Source organism: Somniosus microcephalus, chromosome 1 (assembly GCF_052327205.1).
Source record: "Somniosus microcephalus isolate GS21.2 chromosome 1, FLI_Smic_1.0, whole genome shotgun sequence".
In the NCBI taxonomy this organism is placed as follows: domain Eukaryota; kingdom Metazoa; phylum Chordata; class Chondrichthyes; order Squaliformes; family Somniosidae; genus Somniosus; species Somniosus microcephalus.
In genome coordinates this window covers 50,226,658-50,249,205 of record NC_140987.1, presented here as the reverse complement: position 1 = coordinate 50,249,205, position 22,548 = coordinate 50,226,658, and the positions used below count along the sequence as shown (strand labels likewise).

At 48.7% G+C, this 22,548-nt stretch overlaps 1 protein-coding gene across 5 annotated transcripts in view; it reads left to right on the top strand.

Annotated features, from left to right (window-relative positions):
* Positions 1–22,548, top strand: part of LOC147124055 (NACHT and WD repeat domain-containing protein 2) — a 143,224-nt gene that overhangs the window by 61,066 nt on the left and 59,610 nt on the right. For all 5 annotated transcript variants that reach the window (XM_085979786.1, XM_085979779.1, XM_085979794.1 and 2 more), the window contains exons 17-20: positions 422–561; positions 3,095–3,223; positions 15,534–15,865; positions 19,019–19,152. In XM_085979786.1, coding sequence (XP_085835912.1) covers positions 422–561; positions 3,095–3,223; positions 15,534–15,865; positions 19,019–19,152 — 735 coding nt within the window. The remainder of the gene's footprint in view (positions 1–421; positions 562–3,094; positions 3,224–15,533; positions 15,866–19,018; positions 19,153–22,548) is intronic.

The following is a 22,548-nucleotide window of genomic DNA, read 5'->3' as shown; positions in this document are numbered from 1 at the left end:
GATGATGTAAGCAAATAACTTGAGTTGAAGGCAATAAAATTAAGAGAGGAATATTGCAACAATCAACACATTTTGTTATTCTCTTCCTCAATTTTTTTTGTAATTATAGAGTGAATTCACTTTCAACAGTGCTTTTCAATAATCCCTATCGTTTGTCCATGTTTACCCTGCAGCCCTGTCTTCAGGCTATTTTCAGTCTTCCTGACTGTCGCATCTAATCACTTAACTCTTTGCTTCAATCTGATTGGTGACTAGAGTCTTCTAGTAGATGACCTTACATCTCAATACTGTGTGAATGACTGATTTTTTTTTTAAACTTTCACAATATATGCACTGTTTTCTGGAAAGTACTTCTGCGCAATGTCAATGCAATAAGGAGAAAGGGAGGCAGTTTAAACACCATTTTATATTTTCTAAACAGGAAGGTTGGTGACTTGAACATACTGAGCGAAGCTATTCACTTGTCCAAAGGAGTCTTGCTTCAGGATCCCTGTCAGCTGGCTTCACAGCTTCTCGGTCGTCTACAGCAGATCATTGCAGAGGATAAACCAGTGGCGCCAGGTACCGATGAAAGGGTGGCTAGCACATAGAACGTCAAATACAGCACAGCCCTCTTATCAGCATCCAGCGTGACCGTTACTTTATGAGAGTGGCCAGATTATAGCACCAAGTATGAATTCAAAAGGCAAAAAGCAAAGAAGTATGCATCAAAAAAGAAAATGAGAAGAAAATGAACGTTGGATTCATTCTACTCTGCCATATTGTGGGACATAGGGTTTCAGTGTTCCATGCAATGAATTTCAGTAAGGCTGTTGGAGTGGAAAGATTCTCCCCGTGCCTTAGTGGATAAATGCATGGGGTGATGTGATATTGAGAATGTCCCAGGTTAGATCCCTGGTCTGTGCTGAGTTAGTTGGTGCCAGCTGGGACAGCAGCAGCAACAGTACAATGGGCCACAGAGTCATCAACTAGGGAGGGGAAAAAGCAAATTGGGTTTCTGTTGAAACTCCTGCTGAAACCTGCCCAAATAGATGTCAGCTGAGGGCACGATCAAGATTGGATCAGCGCCTTGAGGAAAGAGGAGAAAGTTGGAAAAAAAAGTCGAAGGCACTGAAGGGAAGGGAGTGCTTCATTATAGGGAGGAAAGGAAAATGAGAGTGCAACAACCCAGTCCGTCTTTCCATACCTTCTAAAGGTGAGTAATCGAAAAGTAGAGCAACCATCTTTAGCTGCTTCATCAATGACCTTCCCTCCAACATAAGGTCAGAAATGGGGATGTTTGCTGATGACTGCACAGTGTTCAATGCCATTCACAACTCCTCAGATAATGAAGCAGTCCATGCCCGCATGCAACAAGACCTGGACAACGTTCAGGCTTGGGCTGATAAGTGGCAGGTAACATTCACGCCACAGAAGTGCCAGGCAATGACTATCTCCAACAAACGAGAGTCTAACCAGCTCCCCATGACATTCAACGGCATTACCATCGCCAAATCTCCCACCATCAACCTCCTGGGGGTCACTATTGATCAGAAACTTAACTGGACCAGCCACATAAATACTGTGGCAACAAGAGCAGGTCAGAGGCTAGGTATTCTGTGGCGAGTGTCTCACCTCCTGACTCCTTAAAGCCTTTCCACCATCTACAAGGCACAAGTAAGGAGTGTGATGGAATACTCTCCACTTGCCTGGATGAGTGCAGCTCCAACAACACTCAAGAAGCTCGACACCATCCAGGACAAAGCAGCCCGTTTTATTGGCACCCCATCCTCCACCTCAAACATTCACTCCCTCCACCACCAGCATACTGTGGCTGCAGTGTGTACCATCTACAAGATGCACTGCAGCTACTCGCCAAGGCTTCTTCGGCAGCACCTCCCAAATCCAAATCCGTGACCTCTTCCACCTAGAAGGACAAGGGCAGCAGGCGCATGGGAACACCACCACCTGCAAGTTCCCCTCCAAGTCACACACCATCCTGACTTAGAAGTATATCGCCATTCCTTCATCGTCGCTGGGTCAAAATCCTGGAACTCCCTACCTAACAGCACTGTGGGAGTACCTTCACCACACGGACTGCAGCGGTTCAAGAAGGCAGCTCACCACCACCTTCTCGAGGGCAATTAGGGATGGGCAATAAATGCTGGCCTTGCCGGCGACACCCACATCCCAGGAACGAATAAAAAAAAATGGCAGAAACCTAGTCCAGTGTTTGATTACTGGAACAAGAATGATGTGTGGTCTGAGGAGGCTAAGAAAGGAGAGGGTGAGAATATAATTTTTAAAACTGATTAAGAACTAGGAATGAATGGGTGGGAGAGTCAGATAGAATCATTGAGTAGGGAAGGTTCTTCCCTTCAGCACTATAGTCCATCCAGGCGTCCCTTGTGGACTTCCTAGTAATTGGTTAGAGTGTGAGTGGCAGAGACCAGAGAGCAGCCCACTAGCCCAGCTCCTTAGTTCGAAACTTATGTTAGACAATGGTGAGCAATTTTTAAAAAGTTGGTGGATTTCATTTAGTTTCAAAACAAGAAAGAAACCAATGACTTGATTTCAGGTTTCTTAATTAATCCCACTCCAGAGACTTGAGCACAAAATCTAGGCTGACACTGCAGTGCAGTACTGAATGAGTGCTGCATTGTTGGCGGTGCCGTCTTTTGGATGAGACATTACGCCAAGGCCCCATCTGCCCTCACAGGTGGACGTCAAAGATCCCACGACACTATTTCGAAGAAGAGCAGGGGAGTTGTCCCTGGTGTCCTGGCCATTATTTATCCCTCACTCGACATCACAAAAAACAGATAATCTGGCCATTATTACATTGCTGTTTGTGGGAGCTTACTGTGCGCAAATTGGCTGCAGCGTTTCCTACATTACAACAGTGACTGCACTTCAAAAATACTTCATTGGCTGTAAAGCGCTTTGGGATGCCCAGAGGCCGTGAAAGGCGCTATATAAATGCAAGTCTTTCTTTCTGAATTAAATCAAGTTCAAATAATGTGGCTTGCGAAAATCTCTGTTATACTTAAAGTATATTCATGTTCATATCTTAATCATAATTTTAATTTTGGGATCTGCATTACCTCTTCTTCAGGTGACCCAATAAAATACCCCCATCTCCTGTGTTTGCTCAATCAATGTCAAAGATCTTCAATCCCTTTCCTCGTGCCTTCATTCACCTGCCTATTGCCTCCAGGTGGCTTGCTGTATGATACATTGACAGGTAAGAGGAGCTCTCTCCCTAGGACTGTACAAAACCTCAGACTACAACACAGTATTTTGCTTTAAAGCTAGAAGCAAAATACTGAAGGTGCTGGAAATCTGAAATATAAACAGAACGTTCTCTCTTCACAGATACTCCCTGACCTGCTGAGTGTTTCCAGCACTTTCTGTTTTTATTATAGTATTTTGCTTACTGGTTAGTCCAAGTCTATGTAAGATTAGTTACATTTAGTAGCTTGTACCCTTAAACCATTTCCAGTCTGCTCACACTTTCTGTTGAGCACATTAGTTTTTAAAAGCCACAATTTCCTCTTTTTCTATAAGTGCCTGTTGTGTTTCATGTCTAATAAGACCTCTATTTCTTTTAGATGTATAGGGGGAGAAATTCGATATAGCCCCGTTCGGGGCACTAAGGGCTAGAAATTCAGTATAGCCACTTTTGGGGCGGTAAAGTCGGGCGGCCGCTAAAGTTTGCGCCCGGCGCAAAGTCGAGGCCACTTCGCCGATATTCAGTAGCATCGCCCTAAGAGGTTGCTGCAGCGCTAAAACTGGCGATGCACGACTATCTTTAGGCGCTAAGCCGGCGGTGCTGAGCAATACCGCCGAGGCCGGGCGCAGCGCAGGTGCGGTCATTTCTTGATTGACAGCAGACACGCTGGCGCCGGCCATCTCTTAAAGGGGGAAGGGTCGAGTTGTTTGGCTGCCACGCCCTGGACACTGCAGCCCTCCAGCTAGGCCTGAGCACTGCTGCTGCACCTATTTAGCGACCAGGACGATGCAGAAGGCCCGGGAAAGAGCGCAGCGCTTTACTGAAGCTGACCTGAGGCTGCTGGTTCGCGCTGTGGAGCGAAGACGCCATATTTTGTTTCCAGACAGTGGCAAGAAGCCGGTGACCAGCATCTTCCGCAAAGCCTGGAGGGATGTCTCCAACAGGGTGACATCCAACAGTGTGGTTGGCAGGACTCCTGTACAATGCAGAAAGAAGTTTAATGACCTCACTAGGATTGTCAGGGTGAGTACCCTTTCCAGTGTCCTCCTCATCCTTGCATGTGCACCTCACGTTATGGGCAAAGGGACCTGAAAGCCCTAATGGCCAGCCCTCATCCAGCAGCTATGGGACTGGCATGACCATCAATTGCACATTCTGCACTTTACACACTGTCCAAGCTATTCCACCATGGGAGGCTGTGCAGACAAGATCAGGGCTACACACCGTACTTAGAGGCCATCCTTTCTCTTGCAGGCCAAGCTGGCTAACAACAAGCGTAGCCAGCTTGCGACCGGGGGAGGCGGGCCTCAGCACCAGGAGCTCACCGACCTAGACCAGCGCGTGGAGCGCATCATGGGAGTCCGTGTCATTGGCCCCGTTGCCACTGGAGATGCTGACCCTGTTCTGGGCACCAATGGTAAGGACATGATCTTTTGGACCTCTCTCGTTCCACTTGCGCATCAGATCAACATCCTTTGCCACTGTCCGACCAATGCGGTGAATGGCACCACTCATGCCTCCCTCGCTGACGCCCTGTCCTCACTCTAAAGCTACTCTTGTGCCTTCCTGCTTTCAGATGGTGAGGCGCCAGGTGAGGAGGAGGTCCCTGAAGCTGCCAGTGTCAGCCCCTCGGAAGAGGAGGAGGAGGAAGAGGAAGGCGGCCCATCAGTGGCACCCTCAGCCGCGCCAACCCATGGCGATGTAGGGGACACGTCTTCCCTGGAGGGGAGCCTGGGGGAAGGGTCGGAGGGGAGTCCAGTTCCTGGGCCCAGCGGCCTGCAGCAACGCGGGAGGGGTGGGGAAGCTCGGCGGCCTTCTCCCCAGAGGGTGAGTGCGGCCTCCAGTCCGGCGACGGTCAGCGCAGAGGAGGTGCGCCTCCTCGAGGAAATGGCCGTCGACTCAGAGCGCAGGCACACGGAGCTCATGGGGGTAGTGGCACGGATGCCTGACGCCATAGAGTCATTGGCTAAGAGTGTCAAGGAATTCGGGGCATCACAGGCCAGAAGTCTGGAGGAAGTCGGTGCAGCTCAGGCCAGGAGTCTGGAGGAAGTCGGTGCAGCTCAGGACAGGAGTCTGGAGGAAGTCGGTGCAGCTCAGGCCAGGAGTCTGCAGGAAGTCGGGGCAGCTCAGGCCAGGAGTCTGCAGGAAGTCGGGGCAGCTCAGGCCAGGAGTCTGCAGGAAGTCGGGGCGGCTCAGGCAGCTAATAGCCAAATGATCAGTGGTGCCGTCCAGTCACTGGCTGGTCTGATGCGGTCACAGACCAGGGCAACATGGGCACTAACTGCTGCCACACTCGCTGCGTCAGCCAGGCATCGCCAGGGCACCCGCCGTGCTGCAGCAGCACGGCGGTCTGTCCTTCAGCAGATTGCTGCGCATGCTGCAGTGCTGGCCCGGGCGAGTGCCAGTGTCTCAGGCGACCAGCAAGCGCCTGCCATCAGCCAGCTTGCCCCCATTCCTGCAGCCGCCACTGCCACTCCCCCAGTGGAGCTGCCACGAGCTGCTGGACAGACTGATGCTGCCCAGCCACAGCTGCAGCAGTCACCAGCCGGCCCCTCGAGGGCCAGAGCTCATCTAGGCTGACCCCCAAGGGCATCTGCCGTCACGCCATGTGCCCCTCAGGAGCCTTCCCCCAGCCTTGCTGCAGCCACTGGGCTCACTTTGAGGAGGAGCAGCAGGGCGGCCAGGGGCCACACAAAGATGCCCAAAGCATCGCCCTCGCGGGCCAAAAAGTAGAATGTGTGGGCAGTTGTGTTTGTTTTTTGAGGCCGAGAATTTGATGTTTGTTTTTTGAAGGCCGAGGATGTGATGTTTGTTTTTTACGAAGGCCGAGGATGACAGCCATTTTTGTTGCACTGTTTTGTTAATCCTCTCCAGGTTGTGGGAGCGAGTAATGTGTCTGACTGTTTTTTGGGGGTTTCTTCTGTTTTTGTTTTTCATGCGGGAAGGGCAGTGAGTTTGTGGAATAAACAATTTTCTTTATTCAGATTGTCCATGTTTGAACTTTGAAGTTTTTGTTGCCTTAACCGGCTGAGGGCTTGCGGAGCGGCTGCATTCATGTTCTTTCATTGGCACAAGCCATTCCCTGACAGGGGGCCTAGAACCTACGTTCAATAAGCCGCTGACGGGTGGCCCTTGCACCTTGTGCCTCCCTCTTATGCTGGTCCTCCTCCTCCTGCTCCTCCTCCTGAGGTGGTGCTCCAACCTGAGGTGGCAGTGCCTGAGTCCTGCGGATAGCCAGGTTGTGCAGCATGCAGCAAACGACCACGAAATGGGAGACTCGCTCCGGCGAATACTGCAGGGCTCCGCCGGAACGATCTAGGCAGCGGAACCGTTGCTTCAGGACACCAATTGTTTGTTCGATGATGTTCCTGGTCACTTGATGGCTCTCGTTGTATGCCTCTTCAGCAGGGGTCCTGGGCGCGCGGAGCGGGGTCATGAGCCAGGTACACAAAGGATAGCCTTTGTCCCCGACAAGCCATCCTCTTGGGTGAGGCTGTGCCTGGAACATGTCAGCCACAGTTGTCTGTCGCAGGATAAAGGCATCGTGGCTGCTGCCTGAAAAGCAGGCGTTGACAGCTAGGATGCGCTGCCTGTGGTCACACACCAGCTGTACGTTGAGGGAATGGTAGCCCTTCCGATTGCGGTAATCCTCGGCATTCTCCAGAGGTGCCCGCAAAGCCACATGCGTGCAGTCAATGGCGCCCTGCACCATGGGGAAGGCCGCTATTCTTGCAAATCCCATTGCACGCTGCTGCTGCTTCTCCAGGGTCATGGGGAAGGAGATGAATTGACGTCTCCTTCTGAAAAGGGCATTGGTCACCTGGCGGATGCAGGAATGCACGGCGAACTGGGAGATGTTAGCAATGTCCCCAGCAGCGGATTGGAAGGAGCCGGTGGCATAGAAGTTCAGAGCCACCGTCACCTTCACTGCCACCGACAGAGACGTCCTGCACCTTAGCTGTGGCTGCAGATCTCTCTGAAGCAGCTGACAGATCTCTGTGACCACCTCCCTTCTGAATCGCAGCCCCCTAACACACTGCTCGTCAGACATGTTGACATAGGAGAACTGCTGGCGGTATACCCTGAGTGGGTAAGGCCTCTCTTGCCGACGCCTGTTGCCCCCTCTGCGTCTAGCCAGGGCTGCCACTCTCTCACGGCATCTGTGAGCCCTTTGGACGTAATGCTGAAAGCCAGCGTTGACAGCCCCCATAATATGCTGGCAAACAATGAGATATCAATGAAGGCAAAGAGAATTGCAAAGCTGTGGCCTGAAGCCAGAAATACCTGTCCTAGTGTTGGGCCAAAGCAGTAAGCTCTCTACCTTGGTCTCTCTCCAAAAATCCGTCTCACAAGAGTGAGTGCTGCAAAATGGCTGCCCTTTATAGTGCAGGGGAAGTGCCCTTTAATTTGCGCTCCCCGCGGCCCGCATCGGCTGTGCACCATTCCACTCCACAGTCGTTAGGGCCGCCAGGCGCACAATGAGGCGGCGCGACTGAAGTTCCGGTTTGGGGCGCACAAAGGGCGTTGCACGAGGAAATGACGTCATGATCTGCGCGCGCAGCTGAGTGCGCGCAAAGACTTTGCGCCGGCGCTAAATGTCTACTGAAGTTGGGGCGAGGCGCAGATCGCGCTGCGCCCGGGCGCTAAGCGCCTAGCGCTCGAGATCTACTCCTCCTAAGGCGCTAACGGCTGGCGCAGCCAACTGAATTTCTAGGCCTAAAACTTTAAAAGTTGAAAAATTAGTGCCAGGCGCTAATCATTCTCGCCTCCCGCGAAATTCAGTTTTAGCGCTCCAAGAGGGAAGTGGAGCGCTAAATCAAGCACTAAACACTTCTCTTAGGGCGCTAATGTGTGTGAGAGGGCGGTAGCGGCAGAGCGCTGAAGAATGTGCAGTGCAGTGCTACCGGCATCAGAGGCTCCTTCCCTCGCTTAAAGGGAAGGGCCAATGATGGTTTGCAACATTCTTCTTCTAAGTTCTGTGGGGCCAGGGAACCTGCACGACTTCCATTACAGCCCCAGTCACTCTCAGAGAGTGGCGGGCTCAGGCATCGCGCAGCAATGAGGCTTCAAAAACTTTCAGCAGGCACCAGACTGGTCCGAAGAATAAAGTTTGGACTACCTGACCACCACTGCCTTTAATTATTGCTCCCCAAGCGGCCAGCCGAGGTGACAAAACCTCTTGTTGCTGCCGTTGTTGACGCCCGGCAATGTAGCAGGGGGCGGGAGCGAATTTCACATCCGGGGTGGTAACGGGGCGCTGCGCACTTGATGACGTCACGATCCACGGGGCGCTCGAGACCGAGGCGGTAATTGTTAGCGCCAGCGTAAAACCACCAGGGAAGTTCGCCGGCGTCACTGAATTCGCCGCGGCCAGTCGGTAACCCCTTAGAGCCTCATTACCGCCCCCCACAGGCGCTAATGGGAGGCGCACAGCAACCGAATTTCTAGCCCTTTTCCAGTATACCTCCCTCCCCGATTCTCACATATATAAATGTGAATTTGGTCATTTTTTAGGTGGAGGCTAGAGAGGCAAGGCAGTGTTAATATTATCCTCACTGGCATCTCCTTATCCACTGTGCCTTTGCATCATTAGAAATTTAAAAAAAGCAAGTTGTCTATGAAAAATTTTAATTATGGAATAAGCTGTCTACTTTTTGCAAATATATTGATTGTTGAATAAAAACAGAAGATGTTGGGAATGCACAGGACGTATGACAGCATCTGTAAAGATAAAGCGAGTATTGATGAAAGGACTACACCCAAAACATTAAATTCTCCTTTGTTCATTTTGGATGCTGATGTATTTATAGAAATTTTGTTTTTTTTACTTTCGATTTCCAGCATTTGCAGTTTTTTCTTCTTTTTAGCTGAGTGATGTTTGGTCCTTTGGTGCTTCTGTCATCCTGTAGAGTAGCTGATGGGATGGTGGGAATGACGTATGAGGAGAGATTGGGTCGATTGGGCTTATACTCGCTGGAGTTTAGAAGAATGAGAGATCTCATTGAAACTTATAAAATTCTAACAGGACTAGACAGACTAGATGCAGGAAGGATGTTCCCGATGGCGGGGGAGTCCAGAACCAGGGGTCACAGTCTAAGGATAAGGGGTAAGCCATTTAGGACAGAGATGAGGAGGAATTTCTTCACCCAGAGAGTGGTGAACCTGTGGAATCCTCGACCACAGAAGGCAGTTGAGGCCAATTCATTAAATATATTCAAGAAGGAGTTAGATATATTTCTTAAGGCTAAAGGGGTATGGGGAGAAGGCAGGGACAGGGTACTGAATTTGGATGATCAGCCATGATCTCATTGAATGGCGGAGCAGGCTCGAGGGGCCGAATGGCCTACTCCTGCTCCTATCTTCTATGTTTCTATGTTTTTGACATTACCAGCACCAATTTCATTTTTAGATTATTAGTATTCCCCAATGTAGGTTTTGTCACTGCTCTTCACTCCCTCTAAGATAGCTACTGCCACAAGCAGCAGCCGGCCTATATATCCCTCACTCAGGGGTGGTAGGTTTTATAGAATTGTACAGAAAGTACAACATGGAAACAGACCATTTGGCCCAACCAGCCTATGTTGGTGTTTATCCTCCATACAAGCAGTAGTCCTCATCTCATGTGTCCAGCCTGTTCTCATATCCCTTTATACCCCTCTCTTTCAACTATCTATCTGACCTATTAAAAGTTGGCATAGTCTCTGCTTCAATCACTAACCCTGGTAGTGAATTTCACAGCCTTGTAACCCTGTGTGTGGAAATAGTTTCCCCAGCTCTCTGTCCTAAATCTCTTGCAAATAATCTGATATCTATGTCGCCTCATTCTAGACCCCTCATGGAACAGCCTGTTTCTATCTACTCTGTCCCATCCTATCATAATTATAAACACCTCTAACAGTAGTTTCCTTTGTTCTAACAAAAACAGATCCAATTTTTCAAGCCTTTCTTCATCTATATATATAAAGCGGCTCTTCTGTCTGTCCCGATGTCTGTCCCGATGTCTGTCTGTCTGTCCGTGTTCTATACGTTTGAAAGTTATAGAGTGTACCGACGCGCGTGTCGCCTCAAAAGAAAGCTTGCGATTCCGGACCGGTCATAGGCGTATTTACGTTTCGGCCGGACAAAAATCGCGCCCGCGGTATCCAAAAAACGTTCAGCGTTCCGCTCATTAGCATCTCATTAGCGACCGTGTGACGTCGAGGTCGACCAATCGGACGGCGGGTTCCTGGCGCGTGCCATCCTACAGTTGAGTGTCGAGTGACTCGACGATTGACCAATCCTACGCTTCGGTGACCTGACCGGTCGACCAATCGGTGCGTGTGTGGGCGGGCCTTATCGTTCTGAACCGAGGTGAATGGCCGCCATCTTGCTTCCATTCTTTTTCCTGCTTTCTGCATCTTTCTTTTCAAATATACATTTCCAGCAAAATAAAATTGAATTTATTAAATTGTTTTAAAAAAAACTTCATTCATTTGTAAATATTTTTTCTAAACTGAACATTCTTTTTCCTACCTTTTCCTGTTTTTTTGTTAGGCCTGAAAGCCTGGGACTTTCTTGCCCAGCCAGGCCCGAGCTAGGGCTTCTGCTAAGCTCCTCAGCGCCCCCCCCACCGTCACGTTACCCGGGGCAACAGCGTCAGCCACGAGGGTCAGGGTGCGCGCGCAGCAGGAGCAGGTGAGACGCGGCGTCGGATCTCGGCCTTGGTGAGCGGGAAGGGTTACCCCGGCAACCAGAGCCGCAATCGGCGGAATTCAAGCCGGCTCGGCCGGGGGGGTGGGGCTCGGAGAGCGGGGCAAGGCGGCTGGTGCTTGGAGAGCGGGTCTCTTGGCCGGGGGGGGGCGGGGCTCGGAGAGTGTGGCTCTCGGCCGGGGGGGGGGTGGGGCTCGGAGAGCGGGGCTCTCGGCCGGGGGAGGCGGTGCTCGGAGAGCGTAGCTCTCGGCCGGGGGGGGGGCGGGGCTCGGAGAGCGCGGCTCTCGGCAGTGCGGGGCGACGCGGCAGGGTTACCCCGGCAACCGGGGGGGCGGGAGGCGGGACATCGGGAGATCGGGGGGCGGGACATCGGGAGATCGCAGGCCCGGACTACAGATCGGGGGGGCGGGAGATCGGGGGGGCCACCCTCGGGGGGCGGGGCTCCGGAGATCGGGGGGGGCGGGGCTCCGGAGATCGGGGGGCTCGGGGGTCGGGGCTCCGGAGATCGGGGGGGGCGGGGCTCGGGAGATCGGGGGGGCGGGGCTCGGGAGATCGGGGCTCCGGGGGGGCCGTGCTCCTGAGATCGGGGGGGGCCGTGCTCCTGAGATCGGGGGGGGCGGGGCTCGGGAGATCGGGGGGGGCGGGGCTCGGGAGATCGGGGGGGCGGTGCTCGGGAGATCGGGGGGGCGGGGCTCGGGAGATCGGGGGGGCGGGGCTTGGCTAATTGGGGGGGCGGGGCTCGGGTGATTGGGGGGGCGGGGCTCGGGGACTCTCCCCCCCACCCTCCCCCTCCCCCCTTCCCCCCTCCTCTCCCTTCCCCTCCCTCCCTCCCCTCCCCTTCCCCCCTTCCCCTCCCCTTCCCCCTCCCTTCCCCCCTTCCCCTCCCGTCTTCCCCCTCCCCTTCCCCCCGTCTTCCCCCTCCCCTTCCCCCCTCCCCTTCCCCCCTCCCCTTCCCCCCTCCCCTTCCCCCTCCCCTTCCCCCCTCCCCTTCCCCCCGTCTTCCCGTCTTCCCCCTCCCCTTCCCCCCGTCTTCCCCCCAGTCGCTCTCTCTCTTCCCCCCAGTCGCTCTCTCTCTTCCCCCCAGTCGCTCTCTCTCTTCCCCCCAGTCGCTCTCTCTCTTCCCCCCAGTCGCTCTCTCTCTTCCCCCCAGTCGCTCTCTCTCTTCCCCCCAGTCGCTTTCTCTCTTCCCCCCAGTCGCTCTCTCTCTTCCCCCCCAGTCGCTCTCTCTCTTCCCCCCAGTCGCTCTCTCTCTTCCCCCCAGTCGCTCTCTCTCTTCCCCCCAGTCGCTCTCTCTCTTCCCCCCAGTCGCTCTCTCTCTTCCCCCCAGTCGCTCTCTCTCTTCCCCCCAGTCGCTCTCTCTCTTCCCCCCAGTCGCTCTCTCTCTTCCCCCCAGTCGCTCTCTCTCTTCCCCCCCAGTCGCTCTCTCTCTTCCCCCCCAGTCGCTCTCTCTCTTCCCCCCCAGTCGCTCTCTCTCTTCCCCCCCAGTCGCTCTCTCTCTTCCCCCCCAGTCGCTCTCTCTCTTCCCCCCCAGTCGCTCTCTCTCTTCCCCCCCAGTCGCTCTCTCTCACGCTCCCAAACTCTCTCTCACGCTCCCAATCTCTCTCTCTCTCTCTCGCTCCCAATCTCTCTCTCTCTCACGCTCCCAATCTCTCTCTCACGTTCCCAATCTCTCTCTCTCTCACGCTCCCAATCTCTCTCTCTCACGCTCCCAATCTCTCTCTCTCTCTCACGCTCCCAGTCTCCCTCTCTCTCACGCTCCCAGTCTCTCTCTCTCTCTCACGCTCCCAGTCTCCCTCTCTCTCACGCTCCCAGTCTCTCTCTCACATTCCCAATCTCTCTCTCTCTCACTCCCAATCTCTCTCTCTCACACTCCCAATCTCTCTCTCACACTCCCATTCCCAATCTCTCTCTCTCTCACACTCCCAATCTCTCTCTCTCTCTCTCTCTCTCACTCCCAATCTCTCTCTCTCACACTCCCAATCTCTCTCTCTCACACTCCCAATCTCTCTCTCTCTCTCACACTCCCAATCTCTCTCTCTCTCTCACTCCCAATCTCTCTCTCTCTCACACTCCCAATCTCTCGCTCTCTCTCCTTCCCTCTCTCTCTCTCCTTCCCTCTCTCTCTCTGTCTCTCTCTCCTTCCCTCTCTCTCCTTCCCTCTCTTTCTCTCCTTCATTCTCTCTCTCTCTTTCCTTCCATCTCTCTCTCTCTCTCTCCTTCCCCCTCTCTCTCTCTCTCTCTCTCCTTCCCTCTCTCTCTCTCCTTCCCTCTCTCCTTCCCTCTCTCTCTCTCCTTCCCTCTCTCTCATTCCCTCTCTCTCTCTCTCCTTCCCTCTCTCTCTTCCCCCCAGTCGCTCTCTCTCTCTTCCAACAACATGCCCTCGAAAAAGCCTCGGCACCGCCGGGCACCCCCAGCTAGTATTTGTATAATTTCATACCTTGCAGAATTATAGAAATAAATACAGAAATATATAGAAGTTACAACAGAGAAACAGGCCATTTGGCCCAACCTTGTCGGTGTTTATCCTCCATGCGAGCAAATAGTCCTAATCACGTTTCCCATAGCCATTCATCCCCTTTCCCTTCATCCACCTATTCAATCTAATCTTGAATGTTTTCATAGTTTCTAGCTCAGCCACTAACACTGGAAGTGACTTCCATAGCCTCACAACTCTGAATCAGCGCTGTACCCTCTCTTTACTCAACAGCTTTTCTATAGCGTGAAGCCCAAAACGGCACGCTGTACTCCAACTATGATCTTAGTAAGGTTTTATATAGATTCACTATTAAATCTTGACTTTTTATATTCTATACCTCTTACCATAAAGGCCAGTATTCCATTAGCTTTCTTTATAGCTTTATCCACTTGAGGTGCTGCTTGTAATGCCTTGTGAAACTGCACCCCCAAGGCCTGTTGCTCATTCACATCACCAGCTTTCCCCTTAATCAAAGAATAATTTTACTTTTTTTTACCAAAATGCACCACCTCACATTTACTGACTTTCAATTCTATCTGCTATCTTTTTGCTCATTCAATTTTTTTATCAACTATCCCTTGCAGCCTCCTTTGGTCCTCAGAATTATTACTCTGCCTCCTATTTAGTATCTGCAAATCTGGAATCACTTCCTCTATCCTCAATCCAAATCATTGATATACACAGTGAACAGAGGTCCTCCCACAACAGAACCCTGTGGGACACTGCTACCATCTTCTAACCACTCTGAAAAACTGCGCTTAACTCCTATGCCTGGAATTTCCATGAGGCTCCTTCTGACCTCCTGCAGTACCTTCAGCAGAATATTGACCATTTTCACACATTTTTCAAGGTTTCCAGCAATTCAGCAGAAGATCGGGAAAGCTCCACAGAAACTCTACCCCTTGCTCTCTGTTTCCTCCCTCTGACCAGACTTTAATCCAATTTGCTGCCCTTCTCTTTAATCTTCTCCAAAAGTCTCATGTGTTGTACCTTATCAAAGGCTTCCTGAAGGTCCATGTACACCACATCCACTGCATTTCCCCCATTCACCACACCTATCACCTCTTCACAGTGTCTACTTCTTTCAGTCTGCCTGGGATTAAACCTTAGTGTTACAGAGACAAAAACTATAATGGCCATTTTTCCTTAAACTAAAACTAAATGGGTTAAAATTGTGCTGTGCAATGCTAATTGTTTGTAAGAATTCCTTAAAAATTTCAAATAAACAGGTGAACAGCTCGACAAAAGAATTTATACAAACAATTAACTCATTCATTAGTAATATCTCACAAGTAATTTCAACTCAGAATTTTTTTTAAATTGGTAATGAGGGAAATCTCTGGGTGAGTTTCTACCTGTGATGGTACTTACTCATTGGGCTACCATCCTTTTTTTGGGCAATTTTGGCAGATTTCAGGGTGCAGGATATGTGGCACTGAAGCCATGTATTCAGTATAGCCAAATTTGTTTTATCTACATTTTTAACACTTGAAAATTCATTTCAAAACCAGAAAACCCACCCATTTTCAAAAAAAAATCTTTAAGTTGATCCTTCAAGGATTAAATGCATTTTATAATAAACAAACCCTCCATTTATAATAACAAAACAAAGCGTTTTTTGCTTCAAATTTTTTAAGTTCTTAGAAACTGTACTGCATTGGGTGGCATAGTGCATTGAATCTCATGACATATGCCACCATTGAATGGATATGGGATGGTGCTCGCGAGACCCATGAGATCCTGATTTCAGAGGTGCTACAATGGGCAGTGCTGAGTGCACGCTAAAACAAGGAAAATCAAAAGGAGGCTCCCAGTAGAAAACTGCTAACAGGCTGTTAAGTGGCTGTAATCCTCTTCCCGCCTCTAGGAGTCGGGACCCTGCGCAAATCGGGGACCCGACTCCCGGGAAGATTGGTTGGAGGCGGGTTGGGAGCGGGTTTGGGACCTGCTCCCATTTTTGGGAATTTTCCCAGCAGTCCCGTCTCCAGACCCGCCTCCTCAGTGCTGGTAATATCCAGCCCATAGTGTCTATATGGTGTAAAATCCAACACAATATAAATGACATAACTTGTGTGTGACTCTTTGCTTTTCAGTGTTGTAAATTATTAGTTAAATGACTCTATAGCTATTTAATGGTTACCCATTGTGATCATGCAGGTCACACTGACAGGATTACAGCTGTAACAGGTACCCAGAAAGGACTTCAAGCAATCACTGCATCCAGGGATAGGACTCTGAAAATCTGGGACCTCACCAGTGGCAAAGCTGTGCAGACGGTTCACGGAGTCGGCAAGAACATCGATTCCATAACACTATGCATGCAGAATAGTCTGGTCGCCGTTACTGAGGACAACTCTCTCCAGGTTTGGGATATCCGTTCAGGAAAACAGATCTTTACAGTCAGCAACTCTTTGGATCCTCCCATAGTAATATCTGCATTGGATGGACAACTTTTGCTGGCCTTCTATGATGGAAGCCACTCTGTTAAAGTAAGCAAATCTGTCGCTGCTGTAAAGAGGTAGCTCAATAAAATCGTAGTTAAAGTACTTAATTTACAGTTCAAAGGTCACAGCTTCAAATCTTGGGGCCGACTGACAATAGAATTTCACAAGCTCAGTTGAGGCAAATTCGTTATGCCTAGATCTATCAACTGGAGCAAGGCAACCTCATTGTGGTTCAAATATGTGACCTGTTCTGACATAAATCACTCTTACAAATAAACACAGCTCCATTGGGTAAATCTTGCATGGACCCATGGGTGGGAGTCGTAAAGGAAGGCCCACAATTTCAGGGGCACAATGAGGCGGCACGACAGGCATGCATGAGCCTCATTTAAATGGCATATTTACGGAAATCTGGTTCCAGGCCAAATCTCACAGGTGGGGCTTCAGTCACAATGAGAAACTGGATCATATAACATAGGTGCATCTGGAGTCCTGGGACCTACATAGGCTTCGCATTGGCTTCCTAAAGGGAGATCACAGTTTCAGTTGGTGGTAAAAATGTGTTTTGTCATATTTGCAATTGAATTTTGTTCCACGTGGGTAGTCTGCCACTTTTACAGGCTTTGGTTTTTTTTATTCATTCACGGGATGTGGGCATCGCTGGCAAGGCCAGCATTTATTGCTCATCCCTAATTGCCCTTGAGTGCCTTGCTAGGCCATTTCAGAGGGCAGTTAAGAGTCAACCACGTTGTTGTGGGTCTGGAGTCACATATAGGCCAGACCAGGTAAGGACGGCAAATTTCCTTCCCTAAAGGACATTAGTGAACCAAATGGGTTTTTACCTCCTCCCCTCCCCCTTTTCCCAGCCCCCACTTGCTTTAAAATCTATCCCTTTTCCTGCTTTTTTTCCAGTTCTGACAAAGGATCTTCAACCTCACAGAAACCCCACAGTGCAGATAGAGGCCATTTCGGCCCATCGAGCCTGCACCAACACATATCCCACCCGATCCCCGTAACTCCTACACCAACACATATCCCACCCTATCCCCGTAACCCCACGTATTTAATCCCCCTAACACTAAGGGTCAATTTATCATAGCCAATCAACCTAACCCGCACATCTTTGGACTGTGGGAGGAAACCAGAGCACCCGGAGGAAACCCACGCAAACACGGGGAGAATGTGCAAACTCCACACAGACAGTCGCCCGAGGCCGGATTTGAACCCGGGTCCTTGGCGCTGTGAGGCAACAGTGCTAACCACTATGCCACCGTGACCTGAAACGTTAACTCCGTTTCTCTCTCCACGGATGCTGCCCTGGCCTGCTGAGTTTTTCCAGCATTTTCTGTTGTTACAACAATCTGGTAGTTTCATGGTCACCATTACTGATACTAGCTTTTTTATTCCAGATTTATTTAATTAACTGAATTTAAATTCCCCGGCTGCCATGGTGGGATTTGAACTCGTGTCACCAGATTATTAATCCAGGCCTCTGGATTACCACTGTGTAACTGCTTCAGTTTGCTACATTATGGTAACCTAGTGATTTATGTTACTGAACTATAATCCAGAGAACCTAAATTCAGATCCCACCATGGCAGTTTGAGAATTCAAATTCAGTTTAAAGAAATCTGGAAATGGTATCAATAAGTGGCCATGAAGCTGCTCAATTGTCATAAAAACCCAACTTGGTCACTAATGTCCTTTAGGGAAAGAAGCCTGCCATCCTTACCCGGTCTGGCCTACATGTGACTCCAGTCGCACACCAACATGGTTGGCTCTCAACTGCCCTCTGAAGTGGCCAGCAAGCCACTCCGTTGTATCAAAGCGCTATGGGCCACTAGGAATGGGCAATGAATGCCGGCCTTGACAGTGACAACCACATCCTGAGAATTAATTTTTGAAAAAATGACATTTAAATAACGCCATACAAAGTGATGAGGATCTAAATACCTTTGGAGGTTCCCATGATGCTATATGATTTCATTGTGGAAGATGAGTTCACGAGAGGATTACAAATGGGGATAGAAGAGGAAAATAGGTCGGGAGTTACAGCTTGATTTTCCACCAGTAAAGAAAAATCTCTTGCTATTTTCCTGGGAGCGGCTGTTGGTGGCCACCACAGAAATCCAGGTGGCCACATGCAAATAAGATTTAAATACAGCTTGGAGTTCCTATGTTAAATTTCCTTCTGTTGCTGCTGGTTGTCCATCTCTTGAAATGAACACCTGTATAAAAGAGGCATTGATGATTGCCAGATGGCTGGGATCAATAGAACATAGGAGCAGGAGTAGGCTATTCAGCCCCTTGAGCCTGTTCGGCCATTCAATTAGATCATGGCTGATCTGCATAATAATAATTCAACTTTATTGTCATTGCACAAGTACATGAACAACGAAATGTGATCTTGCAAGCTCCCATGACTGGGAGAAGCAAAGCCGCTGCGTCGGTGCGTGCCGCCATTCCTCCTGTCCAACAATCTTCAGCCCAACGCCCGGGCCTGCTCACCAGCCGCTCCTCCTTCCGTGACCTTCTCACCAACCGCCCCTCCTCGGGGCTCCTTCCGTGACCTTCTGCACCTGGTCTTCCCTGATGGTCACCCCTGCCAGGTACTAACCAGGACCTGGCTCTGCTTAGCTTACAAGCCTTGCCAGTGACCCTGTCCCTAGTCCCAGGAACCCATCTACCCAATGGAAGTGGGTTAAGGGCCATCCTTTGAAAGTTTGCTGCCGACGCCATCTCGCCCTTGCGGATTAGTTCAGCATTGCTGTTGGTGCTGTGGTCCCTAATTTTGTTTTCATCATAATTCTTTCACCACGGGAGACAATGATGTTTGACTTCAGTTGATATCGGGCCATAAACATCATGAAGCAAGTGGGTGGCCATTATTTAGGAAGCAGCCATTTAGTGGCATTTAACAGTGGTGTCATTATAAGGTCATATGGTTCATGGTATCTTGGTAAAAATTGAACAGTGAATCTCCAGAGCGCTTAAAAGTGGGGCTTCAGGTACGAGATAAGCTGGAATCAGTTAGATATTTGTAAGACAAGTTTAACTGGAAGCAATTCCATTCGACATGGTTAGCCTTAAAATGACTCCTGTTTTTATATGTCATTAGTGCAGCAACCCCAACGGCTCTGTTACTGATCAAGGCAGAAACAAATCAGGAAGTGACCGATAAAATGTTTGTGATTTCAGATTTTTGATTTGTCGAACTCCTGCAGACTGTTGCACCAGGTGAATATATCACCAGAGGATGACCCTATACACAAGGATCACTCTGTTTTGGTATCTGAGAACTCAGTGACCGATTATGTTCTTTTTGCCTATCGGTTAGTATTCAGTCTACTCTTTCTCTCTATGCTGCAGTTTAAAAGTAGATACATTAAATTAATTACAGGCGCCTTGTATATTTTCATGCGTATTTGCACATGTACGAACATATGAAAATGACAGACAGGAAAGACTTACTGGTCCATCCAGCCTGTGCCACACAGTTGTGATTCCTTATGCATTACAATACGTACATTCCCCAGCCACCCAGAGCCATGTAATCTCCTGGGAAAGGCGAAAAACCAGGTGAATTAGAGGGGGGATAAAACCTGGCAAATTCCTCTCCGATCCCCTTAGGTGATCAAAACTAGTCCAAGAGACCACACTGTACATGATTTATGCTACAGGATAACTACCTCTTGTATGAGGTGATATCCAGCCCAGCCAGAAACAGGTCCAGCTCTTGCTAGAAGGAATACAATGAATCAGCATTCACCTCGTGAGCTGACAACCTGCTCGAATATTCTCTGAGAAAAGAAGAACCGCCTAACATCCAACCTCGTTCTGCCTTGACATAACTAGTAAGCGTGACCCCTGGTCCTCCCTAACCTATCCAGTTGAAATAATTGGGCCACATAAACACAACCCAGTCCCTTCATTATTGTATAAACTTTGAATAAATCACCCCTAAGTCCACACTCGTAACTAAGCTGGGAATTAATCTTATGGTAATTACAGCAAGTCCATGACTGGTCGTGGTACATTGAATTATCCAACACTGTTATTCCACTCTGTAGTTAGTGTTTCAACAATGCCATGATAATCCAAACACACTGTGCTCCTGTACTGTGACCAAGGATATTGTAACTTAATGGTGTAGTCATTACACCGAGACATAGTGGTATCATTGAATCTGATCCTTATCTAAAGAGTCAGTGAAGTGTTTCCTAATGTGGATCAATGTGTGCCAGGAAACCAACATAGTGTAATAAAATGTTGTAAAATGCTAATTATCTTGCATTATTTTTATTATTAAACACCATCATAATTGCTCCAATTTAGATATATAAATGTTCTGTGATGGATTCACAGTGCCCCAATATGACAGTTGGGGGTCTTGCAACATTTTTGCTGTTCTCTGAAATGAGGTCATCAATAATGGAGACCACATTAACCTGAAGTGTAACTTTTTCATTAGCATGCGATACATAAAGGCCTTGAAATTTGTCTCGGGCAGTGTGGCAAAACGGACGGTACTGGATCGGCCGCCTGTCGTAAGCAGCGCCTGATAGTCAGTTCAACCATCTGCAATTGAGCTGAATATCGGGCGCTGCGCATAACGGGCGCCCGATCCGATACCGCCCGTTTTGCCACACCGCCCGAGACCAATTTCTCATGTAAGATTTATTCACATGCCAGCATAAAGGCAGAAGCTATTCATTTATGTCCCTGTAAATAGCTCATGCAAAGTAAGTGTATGATACTGTCAGGGAGTTGACGAGTGCCATAATTGAGTTATAACAGTATTTGTGTTTACAGCACAGAAAGAGGCCATTTAAGAGCTATCCAACTACTCCTGCTTCCCCATACGCCTGCAACTTTTTCCTTTTCAAATATATATCTAATTCCCTTTTGAAAGTTATGGATAAGAGGCACTGTGAAACAAAGCAAGATCTTTAGCCAGACTCTTGCATGCTATCAGTTTTCACTCATTAGTGAAATTATCATGGATCCTTACATTCTGCTGTGGTAACTGAGACTGCTCCTATTAGATTAGAACAGAACTGAAGATCGTTGCCAATGTATTATTGTTTAGAAAACAAGGTAACAAGAAGTGACAATTCCTCATTTACTAACAATTGTAAAAAAAATACTTTTCTACTTTAGGGTAGAAATTATCATTGGTGATAAAAGCTGGCAAATGCCATGTGTTGGTATGTCATTCCTTTATCCACTATTTTAGCAGGAGTTAAAGCTTTTTAAAACAAATGGGAGAATGCCTGTGTTAAATTAACAGACAAATGTTATGTGAACAGGTTAAATATTTGTCCACTTTTTTGCCAACCACCATCTCTAGGCCCATTTCTTTTGGAGGGAGAGAGAATTATGGCTCCAGTATTGGGAAGGTAGTTGTAATGATCAATAACATGTCATTCTGGAGTGGTACACTAGATGGAGCCGTAGAGCTGTATAGAGCTGTATATTTAGTTGTATGTGTTTAAGACTACACTACCCATGATGCACTAGGCTACCCAGAAGGCAGTAGTCAAAATGGCTGCCTGCACACAGAAGCACACATGTTGAATCTCTACAGATGCTGTACCTAGAAAACGTGTACTGAATAAATGTCTAGCTAGAAGCTAGCTGTTCATAATAAGAATATCTAGTTATTAATGAACATAACATGGTACCAGGATTGGTGAAGATCTGCTGAAAATTGTGAAAAGCGACATGGAGAATTTGAGGCCACCGGAGTTTTTGAATCTCACGGGAAATGTCGACTACAATTGGCGGACTTTCAAACAACAATTCGAACTCTACATTGCTGCCATCGGATTCGGTACGAAGCCAGACGCAAGAAAAATAGCGTTGCTGCTTACGGTTGCAGGCACACAGGCGATAGAGGTATTTAATACATTTGTATTTAATCCAGAGGGGAACAGAGAAAATTTAGACGATGTGCTAAAGAAATTTGATACACATTGTTCCCCCAAAAAGAATGAAACCTATGAAAGATACGTGTTCCGTTCGAGGACACAGCGGCAAAATGAGACTTTTGATAGCTTTGTGACCGATCTGAAACTGAAAGCACAGACATGTAATTTCTCTGAGCTGAAAGCATCCGTGACCAGACTGTGTTTGGTATTCATGATAAAAAAGTCAAGGAACGTCTGTTGAGAGAAACCGAACTAACATTGGAAAATGCTGTGAATATATGCCAAGCCAGTGAGCTAGCTCGACAGCACGAGAAGACTTTCAGTGAAATCAATAATGATGCGATTGTAGTAAGTGCTGCTGTCGGTGCTGTGTTCTACAAGGGGAAGCAACATGGGCAGAACAGAAATGAAAAGCAATCGGAGGAAGGAATTTTTAATTGTAAACGCTGTGGTTACAAACACCAGTTAAAACAATGCCCAGCGTTTGGAAAAATGTGCACAAAATGTCATGGAAAGAATCACTTTGCCAAACAATGCTTTTCAAAAGTAAAATCAAAGAAAGGGCAACAAGTCTGAGTTAATGTGATTGAGGACGCTGATTTAAGTGAGACATTTTTTGTAGGAATGGTGTCATGTGACAATATAGAAAAGGATACAGAAAATGTGCAGCCCTCAGGAATAAACAATGCTGAACATAACGTCAATGCAGTAAAAGAGGACAAATGGATGATCCCACTGCAGGTAAATGGAGCATTAGTTACATTGAAACTAGACACGGGGCAAAAGCAAACTTAATCA